The following is a 20,397-nucleotide window of genomic DNA, read 5'->3' as shown; positions in this document are numbered from 1 at the left end:
GCCGCCGTGCTCCCAAGCGGCGCACTCTCCAGTGCGCCACCGGGCCGGCCCAGAAATCTATGTATTAAAGTGGTCTTTTAAGAGTCATATTAACTAATCTCGATGTGTACACATTATCAGAATACTGATTCAATAAATAATACAACACAAAAGAAAACTTGTGACATTTGCGACCACTAGAAATTTGAATGACTACTGGCTACTTGATATTAAGAGATTTTTTTCCCCCAAGTATGTATCTCTCAATAGACATGAGCTGAAATATATAGAAATGAAATGACATGATGTCCAGGATTTGCTTCAAAATAACATGGTAGAATAGGGTGGGTATGCATATAGATGAAACAAAATTGGACATGAGCTGATAAGCTGATAATTAAAGTTGGATGATAGGTCCATATTCTTATGTTCAAAATTTTATTATGTTTAAACTTTTCCATAGTTAAAAAGTAAAAAAAAAAAGAAAAGGAAAAAAAAGCAAGACTAACTCCTCTAACATTCCCCTTCCACCGGCAAAACAGCAAAACCAAAACCAAATTTTTAAAAAACTGAGATACATCACTACAAACCCAGAAAATGACCAAATTTAAAAAGACTCCCAATAACGGGTGTTGGTGAGGATGAAGCTGTGGTCTCCACTGCTGGTAAGAGTGTAAATGGGTATAACCACTTGGAAAAACCACTAGCACTGTCTACTAGAGTTGAACGTAACACCCTATGACCTACCAAATCCCTCTGGGTATAAAACAGAAATGCATTCACGTATAAATTAAAAGTCATGCACAAAAATGTTCAGGACAACGCTATAGGGAAAACCTGGAAATAATCCAAATATTCACAAATAAACTATAATATTGTTATACAATGGTATTTTACAGGGCAATAAAAAAAATTACAATCACATGCAATAATGCGGATGAATTACACAAAACTGAGTGAAGAAAGTCAGACACACAAAAAATGCATAATACATGAGTCTATGAATTGGTCAAAACTTAGAAAAGGCTATTTACCTTTGGGAGAAGGTGCTGGTAATGTTCTCTTTCTTGACCTATATAGCGGCTGGATGCTGTGCTCACTTTGAGCTAACTCATTAGCCTGTGCATGCATTATCTGTGCTGTTTCAATGAAATAGTGAAAGAGACTGGTAGAAGAACTGGAGATACAAATACAGACAACTCCTTTATTTTCTTTGCAAAGAAGAGAAAAAAAATGTGGTAGGTGGTGGAGCAAAGAGGGCTCGATAGAGGAATTTTTTTTTTTTTTAAGACAGAAGAGACAACAGCATGTTTACACTTTTTAGGTGAATGATCCACTAGCAAGAAAAAAGTGATTATGTAAGAGAGGGAGAAGAGCTAGAACACTGTTCTGGAGTGAGTGCTTTGGAGAGAAGCCCAGAGAGCCCATCTAGAGGAACAGACAGGAGGTAGGTACATGGGGACTGGTGCTGACACAGACAGGTAAGTAGATGTGACAGCTGCAGTCTGGGGAGGTTCTTTTCTGATCATTCCCATTTTCTCAAAAAAGTAAGGAGCAAGTTCATTAAGTAACAATGAAAAAGGGGGAGAAGGCCTAAAAGTTTTGAGAAGAGAAAACGTAAAACAGTTGTCTGGGAGGAGTGGTATAGGACAGTATGCTTTGTTGGCCCACTATAAGATCCTAGTGAAGGTCTGTGAGGCTATGCAAGACCAGCCAGCGTGGTGGTATTCCCTGCAACAATCTGCTGCACACATGCCAGCACAAATGAAGCAGAAAGCTGGATTTCACTCTGGTTTTAACAAAGTTAAGAGGGGAGCAAGGAAGTTGAGGCTGTGTGTAAATAAATAACTGCATGTTACCAGACAGTCTGAATCAGGGAGAGCAGAGAGAAAGGCCTTGACAGGCAGTGAGGAACATGAAAAGGTGGTAGTAGCATCAGTGGCCTGGTGGGTTCCTGCTGGAGGTGGAGTCCTGCTGGAAGGGAGGTGAAAAAAGAGAAGGTGGGCTATGGGACACAGAGCACAGAAAACAAGGGCAAGGAAGGCTCACTGAACTCATGTGCTGATGGCGCTAATGCTGTGCGTGCACACTGCTTAGGGAGGGCAGGAGAAGCATTCAAGCACCTGAGGGGCCAAAAGCTGGAAGATCATTTCTGTTTATTAAATCACAAAAGAGAGTCAGACATTGTGTGCTACTACCGAAGGGCATACAAACATACCTGCAAAATCAAACTTGAATCTCATCCAATCTCTAGATCTGCCCTGTCCAACAAGGGAGCCACATGGAGCTACTGAGCACTGGAAATGGGCCAAGACCCACCTCCAGGCCAAGTAGACGGGAGGGCTATGGAGGAGAGGCAGCCACCACTTTGGAAAGCTATAGGGGAAGTTGAGTCCCTGAGGAAGAGCCAGTTTTAAAGCAAGAAGGCATGGATAAAGAGGTAGGGGCAGGGGATTCCAATGATGACAGACTGTGAGTTACAGAGGGCATAGCAGAAAGGTCACTGGAAAGTGACAAAGTGTAGGAGAAGGGCACAGATCTTTTTGTCTCCAGTGTTGTGAAGTTTCAAAATATTGGCATGGGATTATTGCATCCATTGCACCTGAACGTTTCTTTGAATCAGGAAACTCACATCCTTCAGTTCTGGTAATTTTCTGTGAATTACTTTGTAAATGATCCCTTCTCCTCTCTCTGATCTCTTGCTGAAGTCCCATTACTTGGAGGCTGGATCTCCTGAACTGGTTCTTTTTCTTATTTCTCCTATTTTCTCTTTGTCTTTTTGCTCCGCTTTTGAGATTTCTTCAACTTTATCTTCCAGTCTTCTACTGAGTTTTCAGTTTCTACTACCATATTTTAAATTTCAGAGTAAGTTATTTTGTCCTCTGTATGTTCCTTTTGTATAGCACTGTGTTCCTGTTTCATGGATGCAAATTTTTCTTTTGTCTTTCTGAAGACATCACAGATAGTTTTTGTTTGTCTTTGTTCATTTGTTTTTTTTATTTTTAGTTTTATTCTCCCTTTCTAGCTTCTGCATCTTCCAAGGTGCTTTTTTGGGTGTGTGTGTTATAGTTTCTATCTTCCAATGTTAGAGGCCCCTGTAGATAACTGGTTATCCTTGGTTGTACGTTCATGATTAGGAGTGGGGCGCACTTAAAAGCTGGTTGGAAGTTCTGAGCTTGTGGAAGGGCTTGTCTATTGTGAGATTCACTTCAGGCTGATCCTCAGGGAACTCCTAGTGTTGGTATCTCTAGAGCTTTCCCCCTGGGCTAGGTAAACTCCCCAGAAGAAAAGTAGAGTCCTCTTCTCACTTTCTATCTAGAGTGTCAAGTTCAACTGCCAGGGTTCTGTCAGCTAAAAGGGGGAAGTGGACTGATTAGTCTCAGTATTCCACATATGGATGGTCACTTAATGTTTCTGGTAAAATCCTCATGTCCTCCAGAGTGCTGGTTGATCCTAGTGGATCATCAGAAGAGTTTGAAACCTCTTGATAGAGTCTGACTCCTGCTTGAGTTGGGAAGGGGCAATGTGCCCCACAGTATGGGTAATGTAGGGGATAATGGACTTTTAGCCTACCCTCCTTAAAAGAGCAGGTCCCTTCCTTTACCCCCACTTCTTCCTGTTCTTAGTCCTTTGGAAGATTCTGCAATTTAAATGAGGATGTTCTCAGCTTGCCCCTATATAAGCTTAATATTTACCTTTTTCATAGCTAAGGGAGCAATCACTTGTATATTTGCTTTCCAGCTTCAAAGTTTTGTTGCTATGTGTTCTCTCCTATTCTTATCCTTGTGGTGTTTAGAATCTTTTTTTTTTTTTTTAAAAAACCTCTTTATTAAAGTTCTATAGAGTTTTGAGAGGGAGAGAAATTTAGATGTGAGTGATCAACTTGCCATCTTAACTACAAGACTTGCCTTCTGTTTTATTAATAAGGTTACTTTGCAATGGACTGACTTATCCTTTTAAGAAGGCCTTCTTTGGGCCAGCGCCGTGGTGCACTCGGGAGAGTGCAGCGCTGGGAGCGCAGCGATGCTCCCGCCGCGGGTTCGGATCCTATATAGGAATGGCCGGTGCGCTCACTGGCTGAGCGCGGTGCGGGCGACACCAAGCCAAGGGTTGCGATCCCCTTACCGGTCACAAAAAAAAAAAAAGACAAAGAAGGCCTTCTTTACAAAGTATTTGTAATGAGCAAAGATAGGAACTCTGGTATATGCAAAGATCTGCGTATCCAAAAACACTGTGGCCCTAGTTCCAGCAATTTAAGTTTATGCTATGTTTAATCTTCTGATGTTGACGCTATTAGCTCAGCTCTCTAAAATGTGACCGCTCATCTCCCACCTCGAGAATATTCAATAGCATAGTACATACCTTCCTGCCTATGACCCACCAACTGAGAGATTTACATGGTGTAGTGGATTAAATTATGTCCCCCCAGACTCACTGAAGCTTGAATTGTGTCCTCCAAGTTTTATGTATTAGAAACTTGGCCCCCACTGTGACCGTTATGAGGGTGGGAAATCCTATTATGGTAATTGAAAGGTAGAGACTTGAAGAGGTGATTATATTATAGGACCACCATAGTGAATGGATTAAAAATGGTAGTCAGGGGCATGGTTCTCAGGGCTTTAAAAGCAGAGTGAATGAGGAGGTTACTCTCTCTTCTCTCTCTGTTCTGCCATTTTGCAATGCGATACCCTGCTGTCACTGTCACCACCACCAAGGCCTTCACCAGCTGTGTTCCTTGGACTTTGGACTTCCCAGCCTCAGAAACTGTAAGCAATAAATTTCATTTTCTTTATAAATTACCTGGTACCAGGTATTTTGTTATAAGCAACAGGAATGGACTAATACACAAGGTATTTTGTTATAAGCAACAGAAATGGACTAATACACAAGGCAACAAAAAATACTATCTGCTACTAAATATGAGTCTTAATACCCTTTGGAAATTGTTTGTCCTTAGCAACAATTCACACTGAACAGTGAGGGAAAAATATACTGTACACATTAACATAATTACCTAGACAAGCCTGAAGAGTTAATTACAAGCTGTTCTATTGGTTATGGGATTAAACCTTCAGAACTGGAGAGAATTCCTAAAGCAGTATGCAACAGAGGCTTAGAAACTGACACCTCACTGACTTGAGAATTCTTAACATCCTATAGTCTGAGCTGGGCTCTACTGAACAACCCTGTGGTCAAGCTGTTGTGGAAGAAATTAAAAAATGCCACAGAAGAGAAGAGATTAGTTTGCTACTAGCATTGGATATGAGTGCCAATTGTTTATACCAATTACACCCAGAACCAGAGACGTCATTCCACACTACTGGGTCTACTCACCCATCTGTGGCAGGCTTCTTCCGGAGTATGCTTGGCCGGGGCGAGGAACCCTGAGGGGGAGCATTGGTGCTCGCACTCTGGCTGTGGGTCTGTACCACGGTTGTTGCTGCGGGAGCAGCACTGAATGGATTGCTAATAGGATTGGCTACAATTGTGGCTCCATCTGCCAACACCACTGCTACAAGAGAGAGAGGCAACAGGAAAGAACAACGAAGAGAGGGAAACAGAAGAAATACATTACTAAAATACCACATAAGATACGATTAGAATAGCAGCATTAGGTATCCACATTATGACTGTTCAACTTCAAGAGGATAAGGGACAGAAGCACAATGTCCATCTGCCTAAAAGCAGATGGTTTAGTGGGAGAGGTTACTAAGTCTCTTCTGATGCATGATCAATACCATTATTTTTTCTTTTCTCTATAATCACAGTTATGAATAAACAAGATAAACTAAGCCAAGTGTCCACATGGGGCATCCATGTAGTAGCTCACTCTACTTAGTACTTTACATTTTTCCCTTATATAATTCTTACCATCATTATTATTCCCATTTTAGAAATGAGAGAACTGAGAGTCAAGAAAGGCTAATAAAAGGAAGAGGCACAAAAGGCAGAAAACATGATTTGTTGGCTTTACAGCATACTCCAACGTACACTTGAAGAAATGTGCTCACATGGTGTTTGTAAAATACCACTCCCCCTTAATCCCTAGTAATGGTACCGTCCTCCAGTCTATCTTTAGGAAGACATTCGACTAATAGATATTTGAACTATATACTTAAAGTTAGCATCAAAATACTGGTGAGCATGAGACCAATCAGAAACTAGCCATGTTTGGCAGTTCGGACCTACAAAAATGGCTCTTTCATAAGAATCAACCTAATACTATGAGTTTTCTAGCAGGTGATATTCAAGATGTAAGTACACCATCCTTCCAAGTGGGTAACTGTGGGTAAACTGCACCTCTGTGACAGTCACTTAGTGATTAAGAATCTGAGAAACTTTGATTCAATAATTAAATTCAAGATCTACATGACAATTAAAATTCCTAGTTCCAAGTTAATCCTTCATGGTATAGTTAATGTGAAAGATAATCTTTAAGGTCAATACCCTGGCTGAGAAACAGCTATTTCTTTACATCAGAGAAACAGCTAATACTCCAACCACAGTGACTTACTCCATTTTTCAAAATGCCTATTTCACTATTATTTCTTTTTAAGCACTGACGATATTAGCTAACATTAATATAAGGATTTACAGCTTTACATACAACTCTGAAGAAAATCTTAAATTGAATGAGAACACAACTCATAAGGTGAATTTGCTCCCGCAACTAACAGCTTTTTATAGAATGCTTCTTACTATGTGCAGATGCATATTAGGATGTTTATGTACGTTATTTCTAATGTTTACAATGACCCTGAAAAGTAAGTTCTAAGCAACTCATGTTACAAACAGAAAACCTAGGGCCTATAGAAATTACCTGAGGCCACAAAACCAGCAAGTGGCAGAGCCAGGATTAAACTCATGTTATCTATTTTCTCTATATCACCTTCTGTATAAAAAGTTAAAATTACCTGAAGTCTTTCCTTCAGGCTGTGGCTGCTGAGTACCCATCGGTGCAGGCTGAAGACCTTGTGTGTTGATTGGGGTTGCTGAATGAATTCCCTGTGTGCCAATTGGTGCTGGCTGTATCCCTGGTGTCCCAATGGGGGCCGGCTGGATCCCCTGTGTATTGATGGGTGCTGGCTGGATCCCTTGGATGTGTCGAGCATGTGATGCATCCACTGTCATTAACTGCATGGGGTTTAGGTGGACTGTAGACGCTACCCCAACACCAGTCTGGGCTGTGATGGCAGAGTTTGGAGCCTGAGCTGAAACTAAAAACGATCCAAAAGGTGACTACAAGGTTAGCTCTGATTATACACAGTACACATAAAGAGAAAAATACTAAAATGAAAACAGATTTTTTCTGTGCAAGACCTAAATCATCTTGTTTAAAAAAAAAGGGCTGGCTGGTTAGCTCAGTTGGTTAGAGTGTAGTGTTGATAACACCAATGTGAAGCAAGGGTTTGGACCCCCTTATCAGCCAGCCGACAAAAAACCAAACAAAAACCAAAAAAAAAAAACCCAATATTCTTTCAGATCCCCATACCAGCCAGCCACCACAAATAAAATACAATGAAAATAAAATAAAAACATAACAATAAAAAAAGCACCCGGCACCATGCCTGACACAGAAAAAGAAACACAAAACAAAACAAACACCACACTTGAAACTCTAAATACTAGGCACTGCGCTGGCTGGTTAGCTCAGTTGATTGGAGTGCTATTATAACACCAAGATCAAGAGTTCAGATCTCCATACCAGCCAGCCACAAAACAAAACAAAATAAATACTAGGGATTGTTTTTTCTTTTCACTTCCTACCAATTTGATATGGTCTTTATTCAGATTACTAGAAATATGACTAAACCAAGAAAAATGCAATCATTTATTAAATTCCAATTATTATTCAGGGAACTGTGTTAATAATTAATATAAAAGTTCTGAAACACATCCATGGGCCCCAGGTCAAGAATCTTTGCCTTAATTGATAGAACTACTATCAAAGGCACTTCTGAAATAAAGTAGTTAGGAATTTCAAATGATGTATATCCATTAGAGAGTAAGAACAAGTGTTTTTTTCTCTTACAAAGCAAATACCCTATTTACTATGTAAATTAAAAACAAACAAACCAAACAAAAAGATTGAAAAGGAAAGCATTCATAGAAAGCAACAAAAAGAAAGGATTTCTCACTATTCATGTAAAGAAAACAAACACAAAAGACTTTTCTTCTTAGTCATCAAAACAATCCAGAGAGGGCCAGCCCGGTGGCGCACTGCTACAGTGCGCCACTTGGGAGTGTGGCGGCGCTCCCGTCGAGGGTTTGGATCCCACATACAGACTGGCCACTCACTGGCTGAGTGAGGTGCGGGCGCAACACCGAGGGTTGCGATCCGTTGCCGGTCACGAAAAAAGACAAAAAAAGGAAAAAAAAAAAAAAAAAAAAAACAATCCAGAGAAGGCTGGCTGGTTAGCTCAGTTGGTTAGAGCATGGTGCTGGTAACACCAAAGTGCAGGGGTTCATCAGTGTACCAGGCAATAACAAAAACAAAAAATGAACCCCTACAAATCCAGAGATGAAGGAATCTGTTTCCAAAGCTACTGGGATTGTCCAATGAAAATATCAAGTCACACATGCAACTTTAAATTTTCTAGTAGCCACATTACAAAAGAAAAAAGAGGTCAAATTACTTTTCATAATATACTTAATTTAACCCTATATATCCAGAATATCACCATTTTAAAATGTAAACACTATAAAAAGTATTAATAAGATATTTTACATTCTCTTTTCTATACAATGTCTTTAAAACTCAGGGTGTACTTTACTCTTAAAGGAAGTCTCAATTAAGATACTAATTTTTATCAAAAATAATTAATCTGTATTTTGATTCCATAAAGTCTATGATTGAAAAAGTTTTACACTGCTAAGCTGTTCCAAACATGTTTGAAGTTTCTCTCATTTTAATTAAATAAAATTAAAAATTCAGTTTTTCATTGCACTAGCCCCACTTCAAGTGTTCAACAGCCCAAAGTGAGCCAAGGGTCCCACAAGAAAAGACTATCTAAACTCTGAGATTTAAGTATAGTTTTACCTGGATTAGCAAAAAGAACACAATTTACAAATCAGAATGAGAGGTTCGCATAACTATACACTAAAATAGAAAACATAACAAACACCCCACAAAATAATAGAAGCCCCATAAAAATGCAGCTTTATTCATTACAATTATACTATCACCTTAAGGAGTAACAAAAACTGTTAACGTGATTATCCTCAGGGTGGGATAAAACTATGTAATGTCACTAATACATAACAATCTTTTTATAAATTGTACAAAAATTGTCATTTAAGACTCTGATGCTTCACATTTCAGCCTCTGAATTTGAAAATAGAAACTCAAGTAGCTAAATCCTCTATCAAAAATACTCTCTGATCAATCCCTATCTCATGCTGGCAAAATTAAAATGTAAAAAGTCATCTTAAATGTGAGGCTCATACCTGGATACTGTCGAATAGTGGACACGGAACTGGTGATTGGGGTGTAAGTGTGTGCTGCCAGTGGGTATGCAGAAGGTGGGTAAGTTGGCAAAAAGTACTGGAACTGAACAGGAACAGACGGTCTAGAGATGGAACACAGACAACATAAAACAAAGCAGTTATTTCTTTCTTTACCTTCAAATGATCCTATCCCCCAGATACTCTTCATACCTTTCATAACTGCCACACCAGCATCTCCTAAATTGTGCCTCAAGCTAATAGATCAAAGGATACATACCAAGGCAGTGTAAAAATTTTAAAAGTGGATACTAAAAATATCTATAAAAATGTAATAACATAGATAATATTTTATGGGTGATTCTTCGGAATAAAAATTACCAAAACTGACATTCAGTTATCAAAAGTCTTCACACTCAAGCCTACTTGAAAGACACTAAGCTCAGACTGTTTTTACTGTCAAAATTTTATCAAACATACGTAGAACAGATAATCCCATCCTCATACAGATTCAGAGGCCAGGAAAAGAAGAAATGAGATCCAACTTATTTTTTGAGCTTAATATTGCCTTGATATTAAAATTGGACAGGGAGAGGGCTAGCCAGTTAGCTCACTTGGTTACAGCTGGTGAGGATAACACCAAAGTCAGGGGTTCAGATCCCCCTACCAGCCAGCCGCCAAAAACCAAAATAAAATAAAATTGGACAGGGAGAATATGAGAATAGATTACAAACAAATCTCACTTTCTATAATGACACAAAAATTCCTAAATAAAACTGAATTAACAACCATATAAATGAACTATATCATGATAAAATAAGACAAGAATGATTCAACATCAGAATTTCTATTCATGTTTTAGATCATATTAAAAAATCAAGACAATAATCATTTGTAACACTGCAAAAGTACACAAAACATATTTGATAGCAATCAATACTTATTCATGATATAAGAAAACCAAATAGAAACTTTGTTCCCGAAACCAAGAATGGCATCTACCAACATTTCTAATGAAATTTGAGAAGAATTCCAATTCAGGTCAGGAGTCATGGAGACTTACTTTCTGTGCTCTACTAGCATTGTATTGTGAGCTCTAGCCAACATAATAAGACAAGAAAAAAAAAGTGTCTATAAAAACATGAAAATAAAAAAACTCTCGTCCCCCTCTCCCCAAAAACTGTCTTTATTCATAGATGAAATAAACGTCTACATAGGAAATCCAAGAGAATCTATAAATTTTTAGAGTTAATGAGTGTTCAGCAAGGTAGATGAAAACGAGATGAAAACACTAATACCTATAAACATTCCTATACACATACTACTAATGAAATAAGAATAACGTTTAAAAATCATCTAACTCTGAAACTACTTTGTGTACGCTGTACATACAGGGTTTTCACTGTGGGAGAGGGAGATACAAATATGGAATGGGGGAGGTAATGGGGTTGAACTAGAGGGACCAGCACGTACTCAAATATTTTTAAAAAGTTATAGACTTCGTACCTCTGCCTGCTGAAAGGGCCTAGAAGAAATGGCAATCCACAGCAACAAGCAGAGTTAATGCCTATACCTTAGTTTCTAAATAATGAAAGGGCTCTTTGGAGAAACAGCAGACTCCAGGCTCAGACAGGCAAAGTTCAAGAGGAATCTGGAGTCTGTTGTGGTGGAAAATAAGAAAGGGATAGAATGGAGGGGACATGGCAAAACCCACAGAAGTAGCCTAATTGGGCTCTCAAGGATCAAACTGGAGACAATTTGAGTGTGAAAGCAGATGCCAGTAATAAATTAACAAATCAAATCAAATCCATGAGCCCAGGCCAATTTAAAAAAAATGAAATACTCATTGGTTAGAGTGCAGTATTATAATACCAAGGTCAAGGGTTCAGATCCCAGTATTAGCCAGCTGCCAAAAAAACCCCAAAACAAACAAACAAACAAAAAAACAACCAAAACACTCAACAAGATAAATAAATGGGGGTGGACATGAGAAAGTTTATTTACATCAGAATGCCAATTAATAAATCTGGAAGAAACAATAGTTAGAAAAAGTCATGATTTTGCAATTACTGTATTAATAATTGATTTAGCCAAGAATTATCAATAGATGCTAAACTACTGAGTAAAAGTTTACTGGGGAACAGGATATTTATAGTCTCAAAGTACTTCCATACAGATTACTTGTTTACAAAGGAGAAAGGCATGACTTTACAATAGAAAAACCTGGCAAACATCACCTTCACTGAGTAATTAATAATAACATAACCAATAATGGCACAAATGAATAGCATGAGCTCTCTGATGTGATCACAGTGAGAACAACACATCATTTAAGTGATAGTCCCTCCAAAAATGTATAATCTGAATGTACCCATGAGGAAATAATATGACAAAGCCAAATTGAAGGATACTTTACAAAACAACTGGCCTATGTATACTCTTCAAAAATGTCAATGCATGAAAGAGAATGAAAAAATAAGGAATCATTGCAGGTATCTGTACTGTGGTTAGTTAAGAGAATGTCTTTGTTCTTAGCAGTCACAAATGGATGTACTTATTATGGTTGAATGGACATGATGCTGCAACCCTGACTCTCAAAATGGCTCAAAAATAAAGAGGAGTACAGTCATCAAAAGGATAATGGCTTAATAAAAACAGCACATTTCAAACACTAAAAAAGAAATTACACAATGTGTTATTTTCGGGGAAAATTTGGAAAACAAGAATGAATAAATATAGGCTATACTTATGGGACTATTCTTAATTGAAAAATCAAAATAATGACACAATGGGGCAGGGTAATTGGCATGTTGCCTCCTACCTGTTGTCACTTCGGGTTTCCATGGCCACAGGATTTGGAGAGGCCCTGTGTCCTGAAATGGGAATCAGACTACTCCTCTCTGCAGGGTAATCAGGCTGGATCCGAGGAGAAGTATGTGTGATCTGCTGAGGCACCACTTTAGCTACAAACAGTAAAATCCAATTATATTACCCCTCATATACTTTTATTAGCATGCCAAAACATCTTGGCTAGCAGGAATCTTATAAATGTAAATAGTTATAATAAGCCTGGGTTTTTAGTTTTATTCAATATAAACGAAAGATGAATACATAGGTTCAACCAAATTATTTCAATCCAACAATCCACTGACATATTCATACTGTTATTTGTTAAAGTGGGGTTCAACATCAATACTTAAACAAAAATATCAGCAATCAGGCCCTCTTCTCTTGACCTAGCTTCTTAGAGACCCTTTTTCAAAAAAAGGAGTAAACTATTTTCAAAAAAATCAACAAAATTTTGAGTACAAAAATGGCAAAAACTTTACATTCTACTCCTGGGCCAATAGCTAATTATAATATGTAGCTAATGAGCAATAAATAAATCATTTTAATTTCCAAGTCTCAGCTTCCTCAAGGAGGCCTTCTCTAGATTTTCACTTAATAATTTCTAAGGTCCTTTGAATGTCTTGTGATTTTGCAAATACTTTAGAGCAAAATCGAAATCAATACAACCACAGAGTTTTCAAATTCATTGTGAGGCTCAAAATCTGGTCACCTTTTCAACTTGTAATCAAGTTTTGTTTAGAAGGTATAGCTGACCTGGAACACACCTCACTGTTCTTTATACACCTAGTAACTCTGTGCCTGGGAATTTGCAAAGAAACGCTGTGGCCTACATCAGAGATACAGAGAGAGGAATTCTATCTGTTTGTAAACACCCAAGTTGCACCAGTGAAAGGCACATAAACACTATGGACTAGGGGCCGGCCCGGTGGCGCACTAGATAAGTGCGCCGCTTGGGAAGCGCGGCGGCGCTCCCGCCCGAGGGTTCGGATCCCGCATACAGACCGGTTCCCACTCACTGGCTGAGCGAGGCGCGGGAGCAGCGCCAAGGGTTGCGGTCCCGTTGCCGGTCCCCGGTCCGGTACGGGGGCAACACTGAGGGTTGCGATCCGTTGCCGGACACGGAAAAAGACAAAAGACAAAAAAAAAAACAAAAAAAAACCCCACTATGGACTAGGATGATGCCAACACATTACCCAAAGCACAGACTATTTAACACTAAATGTAAGCTGCACACACCAACCATGATGCCCAGCTAACTCCCAAGGAAGGCTGGAGAAGTTTCTGCTGGATGATAGCCGGGATGACCGATTTGACTCCTGACAATGGAATCTACTGGCATCTATGGGCTAACACAGAGAACAGCTGGCATGACAGGTTTTCCTTCAGGCATGTAAGCAGAGGGGCTGCTGAGCAGGATGCAATTAAGCCTTGTTTTTTCACTAGGCCCCAAAGAAGGTAAGAGAAAATAATGCTTCCAATAGGAATGAAGCTGCCATTTGGCAGAGTAGCTAACCAGTGGTTACACCCACATACCAATGAATTGAAATCTTTACTTTTTCTCATTAAAAAAGCCACCTATTCTCAATTACTTTTGAAAAAAAACAAGGAAAGATATAATGCAGAAAGCATAAATTTGCTGTTCCAAAGATAATCCCTATTTTCTATATGATGTGATCATCTGAGTCTGCTTTCTATAATTCTGAAAACACTGTTACGTGTGGCCAGAACCTGGAGAAAACAAGGATAGTATTCTTTTGGAAATGAGTACTCAATAGAGGTGAAAACTTCTATGCTGGTAATTAGTCAGACTTATTTTTCTGACCCAACACATTCCTACTAGTAACAATGGCTGAATTCAAGATTTAATCTCACCTGGAGAAAGCAAGTGTAACTTGGAAAAAGCCACTTATGTGATTTTAATATATCCTCTGCATCCCAACTTGATAATCAATGCTCTAGGGTTATATCAGGTTTCCTTTCTCAACTAAGAAACTGTTTTAGAGAGATCCAATTATGATTTAGTAAAGAAATATTTGGTTTATCACATAAGAAGAAAACAAAACTAGAGCACAAACCTAATGGAAATTAGGAATGAACATATATTTCCAGGTTCTCACAGTGAGTTTACTCATAGTGTGATTTCTTAGGAAGATACAGGGATATTAATAAGAATCAACCTCTAAAAAATTCTTCACAGTGGGAGGTTATGAGGAAACCAGAGAGTCCCTCTTGGGCACAATGTCCCCTCTTACTGGTCTGATTCTCTTCACATTTACAGATAACCTAGTGAGGCTCCTGACTGTTAAAGTTAAGAGAATGGGCTTGGCTCTTTCATTACAGCACTGAAGATAGCTCACGACACGGTTAGGCATGACTAGAAGATGGCCTGAAATGACAATATGGAACAATCCATGGTCATTCCAACAAAACAACACACATACCTACAAAACAAAACTTTTTTCACAAAAGTGAATTGAATTCAATGGGGCATGAAAGACTATTCTCTCCAATGCCCAGTAGTAGTGAGCAGGATTACAACAAAGACCCAGCAGCAATGCCCTCTCTGCTGTAAGTCTTCCATGGGGCTGAGCATGTTTGAGAGTTGGCATAGCCCAGTTATCTAGAAGAGCAGTAGGGACTTCCTGGGTCCTACCATAATTCCAGGAAAGTGTTCTCAACATTTGCTCAGGGAGCTGGGAAACTGTAGCCTGTCTTGTGTATAGGAGGTGGGTAGAGAAACTACACTTCTATGTTTGTCACCAGAATTCTGAAGTTCAGTATGTCAGTGTCCTCTTCACACGAAGCAGTCTTAAAGTATACTATGTTAAAAACATGGCAGCTCTCCCATATCGTTGGACAACAGTAGGAAGACATGCTCATCGCTATAGAACCAAGATAGAGGTAACACTAGAGCCTAAAATCTATGGCTGGTGGGTTATAGAGAGCAGTGTTTTGCCTCATAGGCCACAGCCTCTGCTTTGGAATCTGTGGCAGTGAGATACCAATCCCTAGGACAGGCATCAGCAACCTATGGCCTGCAAGACAAATCTAGCCCACTGCCTGTTTCTGTATGACCCATGAGCTAAGAATGGGTTTGCATTTTTTTTTTTCCTTTTTGTCTTTTTTACTGACCGGTAACGGGATCACAACCCTCGGTGTCGCGCCCGCACCGCGCTCAACCAGTGAGCGGGAACCGGTCTCCACATGGGATCCGAACCCTCGGCGGGAGCGCCGCTGTGCTCCCAGGCGGCGCACTCTCCAGTGCGCTACCGGGCCGGCCAGGGTTTGCATTTTTTAATGGTTGGGTGAAAAAAGCCAGAAGAATATTTTGTGACACATGAAAATGATATGAAATTCCGATATCTCTGTCCATAGTAAAGACTTACTGGAACATAGCCACACCCATTTGTTTATGTATTATCCATGGCTGCTTTCTTGACACAAAAGCAGAGTTGAGCAGTTGTGACACAGACCTACGTGGCCTGCAAAGCCTAGAATATCCATTATTTGGCTTTAGAGAAAGTTTGCCAATTGCTGCTCTACATGACTAAAGTTTGGCTGTCAGAAACTTTTCAAAGATTTTTTAATATTTAAGGTGAACATGTACTTAAAAAGGGAATAAACAAAGCCTAGAAGAAATTATAGGGTGTCATGAAATACCATGGAGTGGCACTCAGATGAGAACCTAGGGTAACCAACCTGAGGTTTAGTGTTCTTCCCACTGCTGCATCACCCAAAGAGTTTTCCTGAACAAATCTATCAAAGTGTACAGGTTCTGGGGCCGGCCTGTGGCTCGCTTGGAAGAGTGTGGTGCTGATAACACCAAGGCCACAGCTTCAGATCACTATATAGGGATGGCTGGTTAGCTCACCTGGGAGAGCGTGGTGCTGACAACACCAAGTCAAGGGTTAAGATCCCCTTATCGGTCATCTTTTTCAAAAAAAAAAAAAAAAAAAAGAAAAATAGTGTATAGGTTCTCCTCATTCCAGAGCTTTGCTTTTCTTGCTTTTCCTGTTATTCTTGTCTAACTGTGTCAGTAAAGCTAATTTATTTCTATAAAAGGTACATGTAGAAGAGGTAAGGTTTGACAAGAAAGGAAGTCAAAACTACAGTTAAAGTTTACTTTGAGTACTCAAAGATTGTTAGCCGTTTTTTTTCCCTACTGTCAATGCCAAATCTGTATGACAAATAATATTAAGTCAAATTAATTGCTGCTTTGAAAATGAACAATTAAAAAAAATCAATACTAGCCAGCAACATGAAGGCCTGGTTAGAGGGGCTGAAAAATTCCTTGTAAACTTCTGTCTGAAGGCTGCATGACACTTACCGACTGGGATGTTTGACGTAGTCACAGCAGTAGCATGGGATGAATGGGAGGGCATTGTCATGGTAACAATTGTACTTGTGGGAGCTTGTGTGTGTGACACAGATCCTGAAATGAGAGAAAAAAGGAAATTCCTTTACAATGGCTTCTCTGCACACATTCCAGATTCTCAAAAACCTGGGGAATGTTCTTGAGAAAAGTTAGGAGAATTTTTCTAGCCTACTGTTTTTCTCTGATTGAAGGTAAGAAGGAAAAAATTAACTCACCACTTAGGCCTCACTTTTCCCTGGCAGGAAGAAGAGCAGGGTTGCCAACTTACCAGCTGTGGTTGCTGAAGGAATGGTGTTGGTTGCCAAAATTGGTGCTACTGTTGCTGCAGCCACTGGAGTACCAGTACTGAAGATAGTTTTCTGCAGGGGGAACCCCACAACACAGAGTTATAAACAAGAACATTTCCCACGCCACTCCGTCTAAAGGAAATCAGTGCTCTCACTATTGCCAGGTCCTTAGCAAATTTTGCACAATTCTGGTTTTATCCCACCAAGTATAGAGGTGGTTCTGCACCACTGGTCTTACCTGAGCCATTGTATGAAGCTGCTGTTTGGGAGTCCCTAATGCAGGGTGAGATGGTAGTGTGATTCTTGTTGTTACATCCCGTGACTGGGCAGGACGCTGAATACTTATTGCTGCAGATGGTGGATGCTGGATAGACAAAGTTGGCCGACTGAAAAGACAGAAAAGACATTATGACTTATGACTTGTCAGACACAATGTGGCAGTCAAGGTCATTTACTATCTTGTGTTAGTCAGTCATACAAGTTGTATTTAAAAAAAAAAATCTCTATTTTACTTATTTTTATTTTATTTTATTTTGGTGGCTGGCCAGTATGGGGATACCCTTGACCTTGGTATTATAACACCAACCTCTAACCAACTGAGCTAATTGACCAGCCTACAAGTTGTATTTTTCCATAGGTTTGTAAAGTCCACATTTAAACCAATACTTGGTCTTTGTCACATGAAGTAAATGGCCCATTGAATGTCTCTCCTAAAACTGCTTTAAAACATTTTAAAAGGTATCAATGTAACAAAACTGAATGAATTAACCATTAATCACTTTCAGTAGCCTTCATGTAGTTAATCAACTCTCCCTAACAATCTTGAGAGAGCATTAATATAATGACTGTATTTCACTCTGTGGCCAAATCTGAAGATACACAATAAGTTTCTCATGTTATAAACTTTTGACAAATTTCCTGAAGAAAAATTACAAACAACCTTCATTAACAAAAAGCAGCTTAATATGTGACCTTTAAAGCACTGACCTCCCCAATTTTACATCATTTCTTACTACATATAACTTGAAATTATAAAAAGTTACAGTTATGATTGCCTAGTTACTGAAAGGGAGGTCAACACAAACAGCGAGCCAAATTAAATGGTGCCCATGTACTGAAATTGCAACAGTGGCAAGAAAACTTGACAAAGTTGGCTTCTCAGATCAGAGGGTGGAAGATAGACTATTTAATAAATGGTGTTGGGAAGACTATGTAGCCATTTGGAAAAGGTAAAATTGGATCCATACCTCAACAGTACATCAGGGTAAACACAAAAAGGATCGAACATTTATAGATAACTAAAAAACGCATAAATTCTTTTATAAACTTGGAGTGAGGGAGTGCTTTTTAACTAACAAAAGCTTTCAAAACCTGAAAGCTATATGGGCCGGCCCGGTGGCACACTTGGTAGAGTGCGGCGCTTGGGAGCGTGGCGGCGCTCCCGGCGAGGGTTCGGATCCCATATGGAGACTGGTCCGCTCAATGGTTGAGCGTGGTGCAGGCATAACACCGAGGGTTGCGATCCCGTTGCCGGTCACGAAAAAAGACAAAAAGGAAAAAAAAAACCAAAAAAAACCCCCCTAAAAGCTATAAAAGAAAAGATCGACAAATGTGCATGAACAAATAAGCCGGCCTCCTGCACAGCAAAATACATTGTAAGCAAAGGCAAAAGACTCAAAGACAAAATATAATACCCCTAATATACTAAGAGCTCCTAAAAATCAACGAGAAAAATAATAGCCCAATAAACAATGGACAAAGGATATGAACAGCCAGTTCACTAAAAAAGAAAACACAAATGTTCCCTTAACAAAGAAAAGATGCTCAGCCTAACTCATAAGAGAAACGCAACTTAATATATACTGAGATATCAATGTTCACCTCTCAGATTTAAAAAAAAAACTTCAGGGCCGGCCCATGGCTCACTCGGGAGAGTGCGGTGCTGATAACACCAAGGCCCCGGGTTCGGATCCCACATAGGGATGGCCGGTTCGCTCACTGGCTGAGCGTGGTGCTGACAACACCAAGTCAAGGGTTAAGATCCCCTTACTGGTCATCTTTAAAAAAAAAAAAAAAAAAACTTCAGGGAGTGTAAACTGGTATAAACCCTAAGGGAGGGCAAATATACATAGTAGGCACCAAAATTACAATTACACATATCCTCCGATCACTTTTGGGAATTTACCCCACAGATATTTCTGCACATATGCATAATGACATTAAGTATAAGGTTATTCACTGTGATACACATATGCAAAATGACATAAGCATAAGGTTATTCACTGTGATATTATCTACGATAGTAAAGGATTAGAAACAACCTCAAATCTACTTATACAATGAATCACTATATTGCTACTAAAACAGTGATGGAAATCCATGTGCTGAAATGGAAGCTTTCAATATATGCTGTTATATGAAAAAAGCAAAGTAAAGAGGGATATATGATTTAAACGTTCTTTTGGATAAAAAGGATAAAAGTAAGAACTGCATATGACTTTGTCTACATATGCATAAAAAAAACACTAAAAGGATACCCAGAAAGCTTTTGATAGGTTACCTTTGAAAGGCAAAGGCAAAGGAACATGGTAACTTGGTAGGTAGGGACAGAGAAGAAAGTGATAACTACTTATTGTGTACTTTTTATACTTTTATATTTTGGAATCATGTGAATATAAATTAGGGAAAAAAAATGTGGTAAGCTGAACTGTAAGGGTGACAACTTGATTAGGACATTATGTCTCCAACAAAGCAATGGTTTCATCATAAGAATCCTCTCTCAAAAGCCGTTAAAATCAGACTTGGTAGGATATCAGCGAAAAAGATTTACACTATGATTAAATGGTTTTCTCCCTGCAGAAAAAAAACTAAAGAGCATATCATCTGAGTTCAAAGGGAAGCTGCAAGCCTGGCCACAAATGCCACTATGGAATGTGGTAGAACTCACTGAGGAGAGAGCCTACTACTGGAGACTGGATTTTAAATGGTTGACGAAATAGGTCACTGAGTACACAGCCCTGAAAGTCACCCTCTTCTAGCATTTAAAATTAAAAACATTCAGAGAGGGCTGGCCAGTGGCTCACTTGGGAGAATGTGGTACTGATAAGACGAAGGCCACGGCTTTGGATCACTATATAGGGATGGCCGGTTAGCTCACTTGGGAGAACGTGGTGCTAACAACACAAAGTCAAGGGTTGAGATCCCCTTACTGGGCCGGCCCGGTGGCGCACTGCTACAGTGCGCCGCTTGGGAAGCGCGGCGGCGCTCCCGCCGAGGGTTCGGATCTCACATACAGACCGGTTCCTGCTCACTGGCTGAGCGAGGTGCGGGTGCAGTGCCGAGTGTTGCGATCCTGTTGCCGGTCCCGGTCCGGTACGGGCACGACACCGAGGGTTGCGATCCATTGCCGGACACGAAAAAAGACAAAAAAAAAAAAAAAAAAAAAAAAAAAAAAAAAAAAAA

The 20,397-nt window shown here is 39.5% G+C and overlaps 1 protein-coding gene across 5 annotated transcripts in view; it reads right to left on the bottom strand.

Moving 5' to 3' along the window:
• Positions 1-20,397, bottom strand: part of SAP130 (Sin3A-associated protein, 130kDa) — a 77,321-nt gene that overhangs the window by 33,727 nt on the left and 23,197 nt on the right. For all 5 annotated transcript variants that reach the window (XM_008579459.1, XM_008579457.1, XM_008579461.1 and 2 more), the window contains exons 8-14: positions 17,174-17,321; positions 16,917-17,007; positions 16,601-16,705; positions 12,245-12,386; positions 9,427-9,548; positions 6,894-7,196; positions 5,314-5,491 (exon numbers count right to left, since the gene is read on the bottom strand). In XM_008579459.1, coding sequence (XP_008577681.1) covers positions 5,314-5,491; positions 6,894-7,196; positions 9,427-9,548; positions 12,245-12,386; positions 16,601-16,705; positions 16,917-17,007; positions 17,174-17,321 — 1,089 coding nt within the window. The remainder of the gene's footprint in view (positions 1-5,313; positions 5,492-6,893; positions 7,197-9,426; positions 9,549-12,244; positions 12,387-16,600; positions 16,706-16,916; positions 17,008-17,173; positions 17,322-20,397) is intronic.

This window comes from Galeopterus variegatus, unplaced genomic scaffold, assembly GCF_000696425.1.
Source record: "Galeopterus variegatus unplaced genomic scaffold, G_variegatus-3.0.2 Scaffold1889, whole genome shotgun sequence".
NCBI classification, from domain to species: Eukaryota; Metazoa; Chordata; class Mammalia; order Dermoptera; family Cynocephalidae; genus Galeopterus; species Galeopterus variegatus.
This window is presented reverse-complemented; position numbering and strand designations above follow the sequence as displayed.